At 27.7% G+C, this 19568-nt stretch overlaps 1 protein-coding gene across 1 annotated transcript; it reads right to left on the bottom strand.

Moving 5' to 3' along the window:
- Positions 1-160: 160 nt before the first annotated feature.
- Positions 161-18858, bottom strand: FucTB (alpha-(1,3)-fucosyltransferase 10). The gene is made up of 7 exons (XM_075361265.1): positions 18760-18858; positions 15567-15657; positions 14392-14519; positions 9868-10084; positions 7905-8094; positions 4136-4322; positions 161-704 (listed from the first exon to the last, which is right to left on the bottom strand). The coding sequence occupies exons 1-7, from the start codon at positions 18832-18834 to the stop codon at positions 213-215; spliced, it is 1380 nt and encodes a 459-aa protein (XP_075217380.1). The 5' UTR covers positions 18835-18858; the 3' UTR covers positions 161-212.
- Between the last annotated feature and the right edge of the window lie 710 nt (positions 18859-19568).

Here is a 19568-nt window from a genome sequence, read left to right as displayed (position 1 = left end):
TCAAACAAGATTGATAAGTACTTTTCTAGGTCTATCTTTATTTTATTTTATTTATGCAGATAGGAATCAGAATATATCAATAAAAATTTCAATTTAATATTTTTTAGTTCTCATTCTGATATCAACCCCCCTAAAAAAAAAATTATAGCACTTACGCAATTGTTACAAGAATGTAAAAAAATTAAAATATATTTGCTGATAATAAAATTGTTTTAACAGGTATTGTTTTTGTAATAACTTTCTAATGCACCATAAAAATCTTTTTTACTGTAATTAAAATAATTTAAGTGAGTAAATTTATTCATCACTAAAGCTTCACATCCAGCAATTCTCCATGCTTCAATCCACCAGTTAGTATTGTTTGGGTTTCTAGTTAATGGGGCTGGTATTTCACAGTTAAAATGATGTTTTGTCACTGGGTTAAAAGTTTGTGTACCTTTTAACATATTATGTACGGAATGACATACAAAACATTCAAAATAATCAATGTAACCTACTTCTTCTATAGACCATTTCCTTTGATTTAATGCAGTTACCAATTTCATATTACTTATTTTATGTTTGTACTTTTTATTAGATTTATGAATCAAATATGAACTATATTGAATATCATTCTTATTTAATTCATGTAGATAATTGGCCAGTGCCTTAGGTGATCCAAAATCTGTCATCAGTATGGCTGAATTTTTGTTTGGTAACCAGTCCTGAAAAAAAATCAGGAGAATAAAAGTTAGGTAGAAATTTTAAATTCAATCATTACAGTGTAGTTTTACTAACCTGGTGTAGCTTTTGTGGAAGCTTGCCTATAACTAAGTTATTTAGAAAAACATATCTGTTTTCCCAAATAATTACTGTACTAGTCCCAGCCAATGTATGAGCTTGTGACGCCACGATGAGACCGCATTTTACTACCCGGCCTGAAAACATCAAATCGAAGTATTACTTATCACATTGTACGTTGGTACAAATGATAACTATAATTTTTTTTTTTTTTTTTAACCTCGGGACCATGGTTAGGTATTGCTTCAGAGGATGAGATGAATGATTTGTAGCATGTGTGAAAATGCTGTGCCTGAACGGGATTCGAACTCGGAACCTAAGACCAAGACCCTGGATGTAAGGCCAAGAGGCTACCACTTACACCACGGAGGCCGGCATCATATTTTCATTTACTAATTATGAACAATGTGTAATTAATTCTTTTATAACCTTTATTTGTACTAAATTATTAATTTTTAATAATAAACAAAAGCTTACTTGAATTTTCTTCATGCATCTAATTCAAACTTATAGCAAGTTCACCATCCTCGCTAAATGAATCACTATCAGAGTCTACACGTGTAATATAACGTTCTGTCATTTCATGTATCAGTGATTTCAGTTTTTCATACTCTCAATATTTTTTATTTTTTCACAATAGGGTTTCCAATCATCTTTATTCATGGAATTAATTTTCTCTGTAGTTGATTTTTCATCATTTGTGAAAGAAAATGTTGTGTTATGACTTGCCACATGTCTTTTTACGACTGACCATACCATCTTGATCGGATCGAAATCAGGATGGTACGGTGGGAGTCTAAGAACATGATGCCCATTTTTTCAAAAGTTCATCCAAGTGATATTTTTGTAATTTATTTTGATATAACTTTACTAATTCATATAACTGTGGTTTCAGGATTTTTGAACTATACGGAATATGGGTTTTCTCCAGCCAATCGGTCATATCTTTGCTTCTGGAGTTAGAATTTGGTGCTTTATCAATATCTGTATTGTGATAAGGGGCATTATCAACAACTACTACTGACACTGGTGGAAGATTTGGAATCAATTTTTCATGCACACATTACATGAAATTGTCTGTATTCATGTTGTCATGGTAGTCGCCACTTTTTGAATTGGCTTTCCAAGTTAGTAATGCATTCGGAATAAAAACGATTTCTCCTCCAGTATGAATTACTATTAAACGGTTACCTTTATTAATTGACAATTGAAGGACATGAAGTCCTTCAACAATAGCATCAGACGACAACTTTGTCGAACTGTGCGAACTTAAAACTTACGTTTTATCCAAATAAACAACTGTAGCATTGCTTTGTCTGTACTTAACCATTGCCTGCAAATATTCAATTCTCTTTCACCTGATACCAGATTTTTCAATTTTTTTGTTTTCTGTTATTTTCAGTTTTATGCCATTTGAAACATAACTCTTTCAAAATAACAGCTAAAGATTCACTGCCGTTAAAATCAATAGATAACTGAAGTTCTTGCCTTACTTTTTTAAAGTAGGTAATTCATTCTTCTTTGAATGAAATTCATTAACTATACTTTTACTACACCTAAATCAAAAAACTGTCCTATCCACTGACAGGTTTGGAACATAGTTTATACTTTTTTGGGGTGCTGAAAGAAGATGACTGAGATGTTGATTGAAGAATCATGTCTTTTTTCTCTTTTGAGTTTTTGAACTTGTGTTTTGATATCCTGCAAGCAGCAGCAGTTCTTTCTTCGCATTTTTGAATGCCAGTTATATGTTTGTCGTCAGTTAATTTAGCTATTTTTAAAGCTTCTTTTTTCATAAAATCATAAACGTTATTGATAATTTCACGTGCTTGACTCCCAAGGGTTTTTTCTTAACTACAGATTTAAACACTACCATAACAAACTGCACTAATAACACATGAACAAAAATTAAACAAAAAATAATACATTACAAAAAATTCACGAAAAACAAAGTAATATACAATAATATGATCACACAAGAACGCTATCCGAATACCTTCACTGAACACGATATAAACTGGACCAAAATTTATTTTTTTATACACACATTGTGTACTACGAAAATATAATTGTGACGAAAGACATCATTTCTAACTGCATGTATAAAATTTTATAGGCCTGTACATAATATCAATCAAGAGCGTTAGTCATTGGTTAAGGAATTGTTATTGTTTACAAGATTGAGTTATTAAGCACTTTTATACATACAATCAACTCAAGTGAAAAGAACTGAACACACAACAACATAAATGTATTGTTTGGGGACCTGTATTGTTTGTAAGTCGAAAAAATTAAATAAAAATAATAATTACACGCAAAATTAATGTTTTGGAAAACAGTAATACAATGAGATGTCAGCACGTGATGTCACAAGCTCGTAGATTTGCTGGGGAAATTATAGCTAATATCATTATTATCATTTTTAATGTTTGATTTCTGGCCATTTCAATCTGGTCGGTTTGTGTAGTTAGTTAACTTGCTGAGGAATTTTAGATCAGCTGGTTTAATTCTTGGTGAGAGAGTATGGAATTATTTCATCTGTCATTTTATCAGTCATCATCATTCTTGTTAAAATATAATACGCTAAGCATTTATGGGGTTAGTATTAATAAAAACAAATAAGATGCTTTGCGCATAGGTAGTGAGGTGAATGGTGGTATCTGATGAAAAGATTGTAAGGCTGAACTGGTAATGAAATTCCAAGATGTTTGGAAATTCTGGCTGTTGATCCAAATGAGCTCTCGTGAAGTGACTTCCGTAATTAATTAAACATTTATTTTATATTCTTGATTAAACAGTGTGATTTTCTTACATACATATTTATATGTACAAATACTCAGGAGAATAATCAATACATTCAGGATGCATCACGAATGTGCATAATTAATAGTTATTGGTGTTCTGTCTCCATTTATGACATATGATTTTTTTACAATATTTGTTACTATTGATGTTTGATGAATGTAATTAGGTTTTAACGTTTAGAATAACAATATATTTTCTCTTTCACTTTGAAAATTATTTTTCTTAAAGCTTATAAATACATACTTGCTGCAGTAAAAATTGTGGCTTAATAATGTTCTACATATTTATAAAACTGCCAACTTCTGTGGGAGGGGTGGTACATCTCAATCCTTCATTTGGAAAATCCCAGGTTTAAACCTCTTTGGGCAGAGTAACTGATAAAAAAAAATTATACTAATGTAATATTCTGTTGTTGAATTAGTGTAGAGAATTTATGGAAGAACTATACCAAAAATAAACAGAAGAGCTAATTTCAAATGTTTCACTCGATAAGTGGAAAATATAATTATAATTTTTACATTATTTAAAATAGTGTGAAAAAATTACTTACTGTCACAGTTGGAGATCCATAGTAAATAGGTACAGATCCAACAATTAAACTTCTCCATAACTTATCGCTTATGTAATCATCACATACTGTATTTTCAAATACAATAGTAAACTTATACTGAGCAACAAAATTAAGAAAATCACCATTCATGAATTTCTCACTGTCACCACTCTTAATATTCTTCAGACTGAAAAAATAATCAAATCAAAATGAAAACACTTGTATGCATTTTAGCCAGTTTTAAATAAATAAATGCATAACAGTTTACAAACTTGATTTATTCCATCTTAATTATCAGAAAGCAACAATAAAAAGATATGATGGAAGTATCAAGTTCATTAAACCCATTAATCTGGACCAGATAGGCCTAGATATAGTATGGGTGAATGGTATGGAAGAATGAAAGTCCAGGTAATAAGGAAATGTCATATGTCCATTATGATTGAAATGAGAAGTGTAACAGAAAGTACAAAATCATTTATTATTAGTATATATGATTGTACATATTCTTAAATTGAAATTTATTTATAATGAAGTCAGTTTTGAACAAAATAGACCTATAAAGTAGAGAGTAGGCCTACAATACAGTCATTTTGTACTGACTTTTTCAAGTTAGAAATTATCGAGTTCAATGTGATAATGTGGCTTATGTTTACAAATAAACACGTGCATCTAAGTGATGAGAATGTAATTGATAACCTTTAATTTACTAAGAATGAATATGAACAATCTAAATTTTCTGATTAGAATAAAGTAATAGATTAAATTCCTTCTACTGTATGTATTTCATGGTACTACACAAACTAGAAATTAAAAAAATTAACCAAAATTAAGAAAAGAACAAAAATCTAAATTTTCAACAAAATAAGTAATATAGTATTTAAAGTACCTTGACTGTGAATTGGTCCAGGCATTTGGATGTTTGGCTGACTGGGATTGAATTGTACAGTAGAATTTAAAATGAAGAAAAGTCTCATGAAGTGCAAATACGACTCGGGTATATTTTAAACACACACACACACACACGCACGCACGCACACACACACACACACACACACACACACGCACGCACGCACGCACGCACACACACACACACACACACACACACACACACACACACACACACACACACACACACGCACGCACACACGCACACACACACACACACACACACACACACATACACACACACACACACACACACACACACACACACACACACACACACACATTTGAAGGTATTTTAGAGATACCTCCAGGAAAAAACCATTACTTGGAAGAAGGTTACTTGTTCTCTCAACCTTTAAAGAAAATCAAATGGCATGCTGAATTTATTATAATGTTTGGCATAAGTAGAATTGCATAAAGTACTCATATACAGAAAGGACTCAGGAAAATCTCAGAAAAGATTTTCCCCACATACTTTTAATGCTAAGCTATTGGTGTGGACATTGATGTTTGTAATATAACTTTAGAACCATAGGTCATTATTGTTTTCTACAAGATTCTTTTCCAGCAGTGATAGAAGTTTTTATTTTGGTTAGATATCTGTGTAAGCTGAGACTTTTCCTATTTTTGAAAGTATAAGATATCATTTTTATATTCCTATCGGTTCTGTACTATTATAAAAAACAGTATCTATCTGTGCATTAAATATTTTTTGTGCCTAGGGATTTACTGTTGCAATATTAAGACAGCATCAATAATTTGTTGCATTTTTACTTCCTTGTAAGAAGTAAAGGAAGTATTGTGATCATGAAAAATTTCAGTTTTCAGATTTCAACGGAAATATCCATTTTGACCATCCCTCAATCCATTTTTACTAGTTTTGGCATGCCGTCTGTACATACATATGTACCATCTCGCATAATTCAAAAACGATTAGCTGTAGGATGTTGAAATTTTGGATTTGGGACTGTTGTAACATCTAGTTGTGCATCTATCCTTTTGATTGCAATCGACTGGACCAAAAGTGTCTAAAAAAGCCCAAAATCCCCAAAAAATTGGATTTTGGACTTTTTCTTAACTGCAGTAGTAAGCCCTCATTGAGAGCTTTTCAACGATATATCATAAGTGGTTCTTATTTTCAGTGGTTCCAGAGTTATAGCCAAATGAAATTTTAATTACTGAAATATTTGGATTATCCAGAAGTGCCTAGAAGGGGAAGGCACATCAGTTCGAATCTGACTTCATTTCCTTTTTTTTTTAATTTAAATATATTGATTTATTAATAATTAACTTCTTTTTGTAAAAAAAAATTTACAATAAATAATTCAATAGTAACAAAAAATATGAAAAAAAATCTTTATAAAAGAATTGGAGGATCATATCTCACTTTCAAATGATATAAATTTAAATGAAGTGCAGCAAAAAATGTGAATATGTAATTTAATAGGTGTGCAAGGGAGTCATGTGGTGTCCACATTTATTTTTTTGTATTTTAATTCTGCAAGTAATCTGGGGTAAACCTTGTAATAAAATTTGCTGGATAACATCATTCCATTGTAACATTATTCTGTACCTAATCTTAACATTTTTTCTGTAAGATCCTTTTTTTGATGAGAAATGGTTTTTGGATGTTTTCTCACCAAGAATGCATCTCTCAGTAAAATTCTCTGGAGAAAATTAAAATTAATAAAATTTTTTTAAATCTTTGTCTAAAACTTTTTTTGTAATTTTAAATAGGCTACCCTTCTACTGGTGCAATATTCCTCTATTTTTAGCAGTTTCAGTGCAGAAAAATGAGTCATATGCAATAAAAATGAAAGGAATCCAAATTTATGGTGGTGAACATTCACATCATTCTATAGCTTCTTATGTGCTAGTTCCCAGACATGTAGTTCAAATTATATTTTATAAACTTACTTCTTTAATTTATTTTATTTCATTTATAAAATACTATTTTCTTGATTAGAACAGATTATATAAGAATTTTTTTAAAGATAATGATATAGTTCATAAATTGTGATATAAATAACGACTAGAACATTAAAAAAAAGTTAATTGAGATTAAAATCTTTTTATAGTTGATAAATGGTTTTTATTATTTTCCTTTCTTTTAATTTAAAATTATAGTTCAGATAATAAAAGTTATTAAAAACTAACAGAATTTGAGTAGGCTTTATACAATTGTTTTTGTCTGGAAAAAGGTATCTGGCTATAGGTAATGCTGTGAAGCTTGCAGTACACAAGAAAAGCAGGATGTAACAGTGGTTCATTTATGATGTTAATTAAAATAAATTATTGATCCAGGAGACTAAAGTCATAATTTTTTTCCTTGATATAAGTTTTTTTTTTGTTGATTTGAATTTCAGTGTAAATTTACTTAATCATCTTCAACATTTATTAAATTGCTTTTAATATAAAAGTTGTTTGTTTAAATAATAATAATCTTTGTAGAAGTTATGAAGAAAAAAGAGCTATTAGTGCAAACATATCCTTTGACAATAAATTTGGCAGAGTCAAACATTATGGAAATTCTGTAGCATACATGTTTATCTGGATAATGTTCCAATTGTTATCTTACCATAGTTAATAAAACATAATTTCAAGAGGGTAAGGAATGACCTCATCTTCCTAGTTGGTGACACTTCTTTAGTGCTGCCTAGGCTTTATTCAGCATTGATGAGTTGGTAAACCAGGTTGAATATGATGATTAAAAATGAATGTGTCAAAATAGTTATGATCTGATAATGTAAATACATGCATATAAACCAGGATGGACAGTTTATAATATAGTAAAGTAATTTATATAATTGTAAAGACATACTTATCAGGAAAATCCTTATTCCTTAAACATACTCCATATGAATCTATTTTAATATGCTTCATTAATTCAGCCACATATGAATCTCTATTTGATGGTGTATTACAATTTGATTGTATATATAGCACAGTAGCTAATCCTAATCTTTTAACTAACATATTTTTTTTGCTTAGTGTCACAAAATACTTTTTACCTGAAAAATAACCAGTAAAAGCTTTATTTTTATTTTAATTAAAAAAATAAATTAATTATCTGAAAGATCAATTAAAAAACCAATAAGCTAAAAAAAGTCTATACATTACAAAATTTTCAAAAATTCTGTTTCAAAATTTTCTTTATAATTAAAAGATTTTTCTTTAATGTTTCATCACATCTTTGCCAATCATGTAACTTTTATATTTTCCATTCAAATACCCATTAAATTAAGATTCAAAGAGAGAATGAATTAAATAATGTATTAGCAATGGAGAAATTTATCCAATTGTTAATTAGCTTCATTAAGGAAATTAAAAAAGTTAACTTTTTAGCTCAGTCTAGGATCCACATTTTGTGATCTTTTAGAATTAATTCTGTTTTATAAACTCTTCTTTAGATTTTCTTTAATTGGTGGCCAATTGAAAGAGTCGACTGCGTTTATATATAAGAAAGAAATGCTTAGAAAAATAGAGCTATTATGTACACCAGTTATGTTTCTCATACACAAACAATCTGATAAAATTTAAACTACCTCATAAAATTTAATTTACCTCATTAATACTTAAATACTTACTTAACACAATATTTAAGCTCAGTATATACTTAAACAAAACTGATCTATAAATTCAGGAAACAATTTTTTTAATTTTAATATGATCACACAAGTAATATGCTATATGTATTTGAAAGGTCAGAAAGAAAATTTTGGCAAAATGCTGAAAATTGGACAGAAATTGAGAGAAATATTTGTAGATGAAGAAAAGTAATTCTTTTTTGAGTGAATTCAATGCAGAAAATTTTATTTAGAATTCATTGATGTAACAATGAAGAGCAAAATGTAATTTTAACAATTTTACAATTGAAAGTATCAGTCAAAACAATTTGGGTGAAGAAAAAAAGAAAAAAAATCATTAAGAAAGAGGAAAATAATAATGGTAACAGGAAATGTCAATAACAGTAAAGGTAAAGGATCTAGAGATTGTATTGAACTATGTTGAGAAGTGGATGTCATACCTGATGTTATAAAAATGAAGAAATGTTGGAACTTATGCTGGGATATGATTTTGCTACCTCTATGGATCAATTAAGTTGGAGTCTATACTGAAAGCCATACAGGAGTATAACATTTAAAATAAGATGCCAGCCTTGCCGGCTTCTGTGGCATGAGTGGTAGCATCTCGGCCTTTCATCTGGAGGTCTCAGGTTTGAATCCTGGTCAGGCATTTTATTTTCACACACTACAAAAATTGTCATTCATCTTATCCTCTGAAGTAATACCTAATGGTGATCCCAGAGGTTAAAAAAAATCAGTGCTCATTAGTTAATAAATGCAACTGTGTATCAATCTATTGTGTAATGCAATTGTAATGGACTGTGCAATGCAAATTGACTGCTGCTGTCATTCCCATTTTACTAATAGACTAGATGACATAGTTTTGTAATGTTAATCTGATTATTATAAAACAATTTAAATCATTATCTTTTTTCTTTTGTTGTAGATATATATATATATATTTTGTTTTTTTCTAAACCTAGGAAAATTAATTGGTAGTATTTTTATAATTAATCTCCTGTTATTATAAACTATAGGATTACAGGAGAATGTGATGAAAATTCATGTGTGTAACTCTGGTGTTTAATGTAAGGTGGTGTATTAAAATGGCTAAAGCTACTTTTTAATGTGAAAAATTGTTAAAGAAAAAAAAAATCACTAATATTACTCATTTGTGTAAATGTACAAAAACATTAAAAACTATATCAACTATCGCACTTGTAATTACTTCAGTGTTCTTGAGGTACTGTAACGTCAATGGAAAGTTGCTGTGACGACTGAATGTTGCAGTAAGATTGAATAGTGATAAAACATGATTTGAAGTAAGTGGTGGAAAGTTTCTAGGAGATTCTTCTTGTAAGAGAATCCATAATGCATTTTTCCTTGGTAATGGTAAATCCATAACATTCATACCACTTCCATAGAGTATTACAGCCTATAAAAGTGAGATCACAATTACTAAAATGAAAAAAAAATTAAATAACTTTAATTAAAACAAAGTTATTACAATAAAGATATATATGTTTAGTATGCAATAATTAATTGTAATCACTTTAAAAGCAAAATAAAACTAAAATTTTCAAAAATTATATACTTTATTTTCTAGTTCAGATTGCAGTAGTAATCCATTTAACATTCTAAGTGCCAAAACTGCTGATTAATTTTTATTATTTTTCTCAAAATTTCATACTATGATTTTCTACATGCTAATTGGTCATACTGACTAGGTATTATTGATATATGTCATATGGTGTGTTATTTTTTCTGGTGACAATTTTCAAAATTTGATTAATTGAACTTAACTAATCTTCAATAATCTAAATATACTGCAGAACAATAAAGTAAGAAATGTGTCTTTTACAGCAGACATATTTAGTATAAAATGCACTAAGTAATAACTATGAAAAATATTGATATTTCTAAAAATAATGTATATTGACATTCTACAATAATTAAACCATAAACCACGATGCTAATCCATTACATTACTATTGTCCTTTTTTCTTCAATCTTTATAGAACATACATCAGAAGACACTCTTGTTTTACTAAGTTACCAATTCAGTTTCTCTTTCCTTTTAATATGAGTAATGTTGAAAGTATTTCTTCATTCATCTACTTTCTTCTGTTCTTCCTTACGCAACTTTTTCCATTCAGCTAACCTCTCTAGTTTTCTCCATCATTACATCTCATGTGCTTCTAAAATCTTTTTACTTCTTCCTTTTGTACTAAGTTTTATAGGCGTTTCTACATTTCACACCAAATATTTTATCATGCTCAGTTAATGAAGCATACTTATTAAATATATTTGGTAAATATTCTTCATTAAAGAATATCTTGTAAAAATATGAAATAATAGAATAAAAGGAAATAAATTATTAAAAAAATATGCCAGAGAAGAAGTGTTAACTGTATATCCACAAAGATGAGAATGATATTTTTATGTTTATCTATATCTGTGTTACTGTTATTTCTGTAATAGTCTATAGAATAAAAAAAACTGCTGATAAAAACAGTAAGAAGTATGTGCTATATATCTAATTGAAAGCATAATATTAACTTAAAAGCAGTCTTAGCATTTCATAGTTGTTTCTTTGCAAATGTGTTTTAGGTAAGTATTTCAATTTTAGTCCGATTTAAAAATGTATTTTAAATGTCTGGTTCTAATCTATTTTGGATATGCTAAGATCAGAAAAGTAGTGATTTGTTGTGTTCTTGTTTTGCAGTATAAATTGAGATGTAATGTGTTTCATTGTTTTAATATTCCTTTGCATAGGAATTTTGTATGATTATATAATTTGCATAATATATATTGTGTTTTTGAATCATCATCTGGTAACTCTGCCGTACTTGAAGCTAAGTTACATTACATGACATCAGATAAACATCTTTATCAGCCAACAATTGCTCTAAAGAACTCACAGCAATAAAACATTAGGTACTGGTTAGTGGTTATTCAACAATATTAACACAGTTTAAAAGGAACAGAATAAAATGAAGAACATATTTAATGAAAGACAATTCATATGCTTACAACCAAGTTGTATAAATTACCTACATTTTCAGGAAAGAAGGTTACCATATCCTTTTCAAAAATACTAATAAAGCTCATAAGCAAACTAACACAGCTCACTGAGAAACAGCAATCCTGGAGTAAAAAAATAAACTACACTGATTTCACTAAATACTTCATTTGACAGATTGGACATACTTATTCAGATATGAAGAACATTAAGTAGGCAATATGCATAGCAACAGAATCACCATCTCTAAATCACTCAGAGAAACAAGACACACATACAAAAATATTAACTATAATGTGCAAATTTTACAAAATTACATAAAAAAACAGATTTCAACACATAAGAAAAATATGAAATTTTCATTCAAATTAAATTTGGTAAAATCAGCATATTAAAAGAACAAACACATCATAGAAAAAATATTATTTTACTACATAATAAACATTCTTAATCTTTTTAAGAAATGATGGGCATCATTAACAACAGTGTACCAGTACCTGTACTACAGAAGCTTCATAGTTGCTTCTGGAAGTCTTCTAGAAGAACAGTTTCAGTGTAATTTGTGAATACTAAATAGTTTTTAATATTTAAAAAAATGGTGTGTATTTATTAAAATCTTATTAACTCTAGTAGTGAATTATTATAAATAATTTCTTATTTTTAATTTATCTATAAAAAAAGAATAATTTTACCTAAAATTATTTATTGTACAGATAATTCTAAAGTGAATCAAATTTTGAATCATGCACTGTAACTTACTAAGTATAACTGATTATTTTATTTGTTGCTCTTTCCATGATGGCCAGACATGAAACTTATTTAAAATTATAAACTTTTGAAATCTTCTGCATCTCATCAATCAGTAGAATCCACAATTCAAAAATACCTCAGGAATCTGTTTATTGTTCCATAAGGTTTAAACCAGTGATCATGCGATAATACTTCAGAAGGTTAAATTACAAATAAACTAAAATGCAGAAGTTTAATAATTTCACTAGTATTATTCCCATTAATTTCAGTCACATTATTACTATAATCAATACATATATATATATACATATATATATATATATATATATATATATATATATATATATATTTATTTATTTTATTTTTATTTTTCAGAGATAAAGGTGTAAAAACCGTTTACCACCAAGAGTTCAGAATTCAATAATGCTTCTTACCTTACGCTTTTTTCTAATAGCGTTTTCAAGATTTTCCCTCATCATCAGTTAAATTTTTTCTTCCAAATCACACATTAAATTCAAACCATTAAAATTATAACATATAAAAATATATAGCCATAAATATTAAAAAATATAGAATCAAAAAATTAAAAATTTTTGCTACTGTACTGTACTTTTTGTTACTGTATTTTAGTACAGTATGTGTGGCTAGCCACATAATAAAAAAATGTCTAATTTTTCATACTTTTTAATATTTATGACTACATATTTTTATGTTATAATTTTAATGGTTTAATGGTTTAGAAGAAAAAGTTTAACTGATGAGGGAAAACCTCAAAAGTGCTATTATAAAAAAATAATAAGCATAAGGTAAGAAGCGTTACTGAATTCTGCAATGTTGGTGGTAAATGGTTTTTATACATTTGTTTTTGAGATATTACTACAGAGGGGAATATGGACAAATACAGTAACAAAAGCATTGTTTTTGCTAAATTAATATATATATATATATATATATATATATAAAACTCTCATTTTATTATGTATATATATATATTTTTTTTTTCAGTACTAAAGTTTAGTTTTAGTTTGGAATAATAAACAAATTAAATTAAAATTATGTGTTTGTGGAAGATAATAATATGTCAATGGTATTCTTTAGAACATAGTTGTATATAAGTGCATTTTTATTTGTATATAATTTTAATGCTTGTAGATATATAAATATAAAAAATAAATTAACATAATGTACTTTTTTTCAGTGAAATTTTATATATTTTATACAATGTTATGTATGTTTTATTACAATGTTATGTTTTATATAATGTAAGAATGGTTATAATGTTGTGTTAATAATATAATTAACTTTTATATTAAAAGTTCAAACATAATTTTCAAAAGTAATATATTTTTTAACACATTTTTTAATGGTCATTAAAAAGAAAAAAATGTTGAAAAAATAGTATTAATTAATCTGTGAATAACTAATTCCAATAGTACTTTAAATTTTTAAATGGTTACAAAAAATAACTTAGAATGGTTATAAGACAGAACAAAAACCAATCAAACTTATATCATTTATTTCTCTTACTATAAAATTAATTAGTTGCGAGGATTTACTATGTGAACGAATGGAAATAAATGAATATGACTGCAATAAAATTAAATAGCCAAAATAATGCAGTTACCATGAATATGTATTCACATTCTGTAAAGTATTATTTATAAAGTGTAAGGTTAAACATATTTTTTACATCTCTGAATAGACAATAAACATTATAACAACCATGAAAGATACGTCACAGCACTTTATAATCACACCTTCAACACCTTGTAAAATTAATAAAATCACTATACCTCCTTTGTTTTTTATTGTAATCAGGAATTAAGATAATGTAATACAATGGATTGTAGAATTGTTCAACTAAATTGAAACTGTATAATTTTAGTCTCAAAGAGGTAATATCATAGAGAATAAAAGAAAAAATTATAAATTTTAATTAATATATAGTTATAAATAAAATACATTTGTACCTTATGCAAAGGATGTTTTTGAAAGCGACGATCATGAGTGAAAAAGCATGAGACATTTCCACAATTAGTTGATGTGCCTTGTTCTGGAACCAGTGGTGACCAGTACAAAACTACCGGGTCATGTATTTCTGTGAGGAAGAACAAATATAATTTAAATGTTAAGTTCGTACAACAAAGTTTTTAAAGTCATTAAAAATCTTAAAAGGAAGTGGGTACTTTAACAGAAAGAAGAAAGAGATCTCATAACGTAAAATATATACTTTTTCTTTTAGATCACACACTATTTATTTTCTTAAGTTTTTAAATTTAAACAAATTTTTTTTTAAGTTTGTTTACATATACTGGCTTCATTCAATAGAGTAGCACAAATGTTATATAAAACAAACACTAATATTTTATCTCAAATAATGTAAAAAATGAAAAATAATTTATCACTTCATCTCCATGAAACAATAAATCAGACATAATTTGTTATCGGTAACAAGTATATTTTTATAGGAATTAGTCTACAGAATTTTATAAAAAATCCACAGAAATAGAATTCTGAATTTGTATAGATTTTCATTTATATTTTACATAGATTAGAGAAAATATGGAATTGTTAAGATTTGCAAGTGGAAAAATAAGGTGGACAGTTGGCAGTGAAGCTATTAAAAAAATATAATTTTTAATGGCAAAAACTCAACCAAATCTATTTTAATAAATGAAATTTTCTGTAACTTATGTTTTAATGTTTTCAATTTCTCTTGTGACCAACTTAAATGACAGAGAAACTTCTGTGGTGACCTGTGTTTTGTGTTACATACTACTAACATTTTTACATTCTACAGATATGTATTTAGGATTAGTTCAAATGTGTAAGCAGTATTAAGGTTATTATATAGTGTTAAAAACATGTGTGTTTGATTTCATTTTATTTTGGTTTTTTGTGTACTTTATAATATTTGAGTAGGTTAAGATACCTTTTTGGTGTTTAAACTCATACATTTAAAACAATCCACACCAACGAGGGTAGCATTATTGATTTTTATCAGAATGAGTATACTATAATTACATTAATTCTGTGTAAATTATTTATTAGTAATTAGTTGGAAATAATTTGTTTTGAGAAATTGAAAGTGGAATTGAATTTATATCAGTACAAAACATGTAAAAATGTAATTTAAGTTTCTTACCCTTTAGCAAAATTTCATAACTGTTTGGTGTGTATTCAAGATCTTGCAAAACGTTGTCAAAATATTCATTATCTTTTGATTCAATATAGAACTGAAATTGAGAATAATATGAAAGTACAAATCCATGTTAATACTAAACACAATACCCTGTCAGTTACATATTTTCTTAGTAAAACTTAGTAAAATAGTTATCTATATTATCAATATTTTTGGATAAATGGATGAATTATCAAAACTTCATAGAATTAAGTGCTAATAGCCAAAATGTTGCTGCATTCCTACTCCCTTTACACTGCTCAGAAGTAAATTTCTTCTGTGGAAATTTATCAGTTTCATAAAATGTGAAAGTGAATATATTTCTACACATTTGGCATTTGCATGAACGTGTGCTGCACATGTAGGCATGTGAACATAAGGATAAATACATAATGTGGAAAGGTGTATTTCAGTAATTATTATGAAAATAAGTGTATGAAATAACTGTAATACTGAACTGTACAAGAAACTACTGAAGGATTACCGCAGTAAGATGCTAAGAATATTTTTTTTATCATTCACTTTTTCTATAACAAGAATTTATTTTTTGTATTCCTTGAGTTCTATAACTACTATTTTGTGAATGAATGTAAATAAGTGTATTGTGATGGTTGGCCAGTGCAACATACTGGCTGGATCATGCTGGCTTCTAGATCAGCAGATTTCAGGTTTGGCACTTTATTCATTACATCTTCCTCATTAAGTGCATGTCGTAAGTAAAAAAAAAAATTAATTATAAATTAAATAATAATAGTAAGTGAATACAATAATCCCTTGCTATTCGTGGGTTTGGCATTTACGGTTTTACTTAATCATGGTTGCGTCACTCAATTTTCTAAAGAGTGAATTTTACTAGTATAACTACAAACAAATTAATAAATTTAAAAATTATATAAATAATTTACCAGTTTTATGGAAATCAAAACAAAAAGTATGGTAACAGCATTTCTTTTAATTGATTGGTTTTATTTTTTTGCGAAACATGGTGAACTTTATCTGAAAACAAAGTCTTTGCCATTTAAAGTTTTCCTTTTAATTGATAGTGTTCTAGGACATCTGGAAGAAATACGATTTTTGCTTCCTAATGTAGAAGTATTATTTCTGTCACCAAATACGTCAGCTCTAATTCAAACTTTGGATCAAGGGATCATTGCTGGTTTCAAAGCCTAATATTTGTGGTGACTTTCAGTAGATTGATAAGTGACACGGAGGTGGATAATTAATTGACTGAAGTCAGTGGTGGGAAAATTACACCACTGCAGATTGCATTGCAAACATTAAGGGGTCAGTTGATGAAGTTAAACCATCAGTGATCAGTGCATGGTGGTCCAATATTGTTAAGAAAAAATGAAAACTGAAAAAATGAAGAAAACAAAACTGCTGATAAAATTGTGAATGATATTGTGCAAATAGCATGTAAAATTCAAAATTAAGGTTTCAAAGAAATTAACACTTCAGATGTTCAGGAGCTGATACCACAGCCTTTTTACCTATTCCGGAAGATGAAGACAAAAGGAAGAAGAAGTTACAAGTGAATTACTAAACTTAAAATCTGTAAATGAAATCTTTTGTCTAGCTAGGCAATTAATAACGAAGGTTTCTGAAGCTGACCCTTTTCTAGAGTGGTCAATAAACTATAAATGCTAGCATGAAACAGCATTAGCACCATACAGTGAATTACGTAAAGAACTAAAAAAAAAAAAAAAATAAAAAACAAGGAAAAATTATGATTTTTTTTTTTAAAGAATAAAGTAAGCTAACATAGGCCTACACTATGGTGTTAAAACATTCTGTTATTAGTGTTCAGTGTTCAACCCACATTTAATGGTTTTGTCAGTCGTTTTAGTTTAAACAGTTCTCTGATTATTTTATTATATTTCTCTGATTTGCTACTCTTTATATGAACAGTATGATTGTAAATGGGCACCAGTCGCCATCAATATTTTCTTACAAGTTTTCAGAATAAGTTTTACGGTTTTATACATACTGTATAAGTTTCCCATTGTTTAAAATTAAAATAAAAACATGACATGAATTAAAACAGAATACTGTACGTAAGTAAACATATTTATTATGGTTACAGTCATTTGTAAGCATATAGTATATTATTTTAAATAGGTACTTTAGTGTACAAAATTGTTGACATTTGGGTTATTTAAAAACATAACCCCCTTTTTGCCATATAATCTGATTTTGGTATCTGCAGTTTTGCTATTTGCACTATTTACGCAGAACGTGAATAGCAAGTGATTACTGTAATTGACTGAGAAAAATTTTGATTTTATTTATATTATATAGATTTTTGATTAAGATAATTTTTCTTTACCAGGTCCCTTTGATGTGAATTAGAACCAAGGCTGTGACATCACTTTAGAAAGCCAGCACTAAACCTATCCTGTCACTTTTTATAACTTTAAACTGGTCTAAAAAATATTATTAATAATAATCACTTGTAACATGTAATCCACTTGTAATTATTGGTAAATTTTAACTGATTTGAAAAAAAAAAGTTTCAACTCCAACGTTTGTTTTTAAATACATGCTCAAGACTTACTCTTTACCAAATAGACAGATTCTGATGCATCTTTTTTTATCTTGTGGAGAAAGTTCTTTGGTGGTCCTGTACTAATTTCTTTGTGAAATTATTTTTGTACTCCTTTTCATAAGTTTATCAAATGCAGGTTTCTTGACTGTTTAAAAAACAGCTTTGTTTCATACAGGTAGCTTTTTGTATGTCTACTCATAAGTAAAAAAAATAAATATTTAAAATAAACTAACCATGCTTAAAAAATAAAAGGCACTAGAAATTAAACAGAAAATAATACTTTTTCAATTTTTTTTTTAAGTTTTCTGAAGTTGGTGTCGGATAAATTATGGTTAGTTGTTTGTAATTAATTTGGTGTTGACTTTAAAAAAAGTGAAATTTAAAGAATTAAAAACATCTTTTATTTTTTGCAGTCTTTAAGACAGTGCTATTATTTTTTTATTAACAAATTATTTTTTTTTGCAATGGAAGTTTTTTCATAAAAACTTCCATTGCAAAACATTTCCATTTCCATATGTCTGCTAGATTTAGTTCCTGATTTAAGTTCAAGGAATTTTCTTATTTTTGAGTAGGCCAAAATTAATGAAATATATATTAAATATTACAACCTACCTCAATTATAGTTTCAATAACAATAACAATAGTAATAATACCAGCAATAATGAAAAATAATTTTATTAATCTCATCACAAAACCTTCAATAAACTTCAATTCAGAGTAAAGACAATATATTGTACTGATTATTTTACTTCATTGTGTTTAATATTTCTTATGTGTAATATTATCAGATGTAATTAATTACTAAATAATGTTGCATCTAAATTTCTTATCAAATTAATGGTTGTATGATAAGAACTGCCTCCTATCAAACTATCGTAAGGTTGATGTTTTGGAAATTTCACGTAATCTGTAATTCATTTTTGGATTTTAAAAGCTTTAAAACTTTTCTTAATGTCTGAATATTAAAGCAGCTTTTGTTATTATTTCTAATGAAATCATATATTTAATTCTTAGATTTAAATGGCATTAAAAAAATAATATTTTTTATGAAATGTTCACAGAATTTCAGAAATATTAGTGTTTAATTGCCTTGGTCTAATTTTAACCAATTATCTAGCTATTCAGAGGTTACTAGAAATAGATTATCTGGCATATTCTAGCATTCAGAGGTCAATAGAATGAACTTCAGAAACCAAAAGGAAAACTAAAATCACTTACTCTTTAAATTTAATATATTTTCTTGTTCTTGTTAAATCATTAATTACATAATCTTGCATAACTAGTAAACTGTAAGTTTGTAAAATTAGGCCAAATGAGAGACACTTTGTCTCTCATTGCTATTTACTATTAGTTAAACAAAAAAATTAAAACCTCTACTTACAGATCTTTTACTATTTCAATTTTTATCTGAAAGACTTCCA

This window comes from Lycorma delicatula, chromosome 3 (genome assembly GCF_047948215.1).
Source record: "Lycorma delicatula isolate Av1 chromosome 3, ASM4794821v1, whole genome shotgun sequence".
Lineage (NCBI taxonomy): Eukaryota > Metazoa > Arthropoda > Insecta > Hemiptera > Fulgoridae > Lycorma > Lycorma delicatula.
The sequence above is the reverse complement of the archived record's forward strand: the minus strand, read 5'-3'. Positions and strand labels throughout refer to the sequence as shown.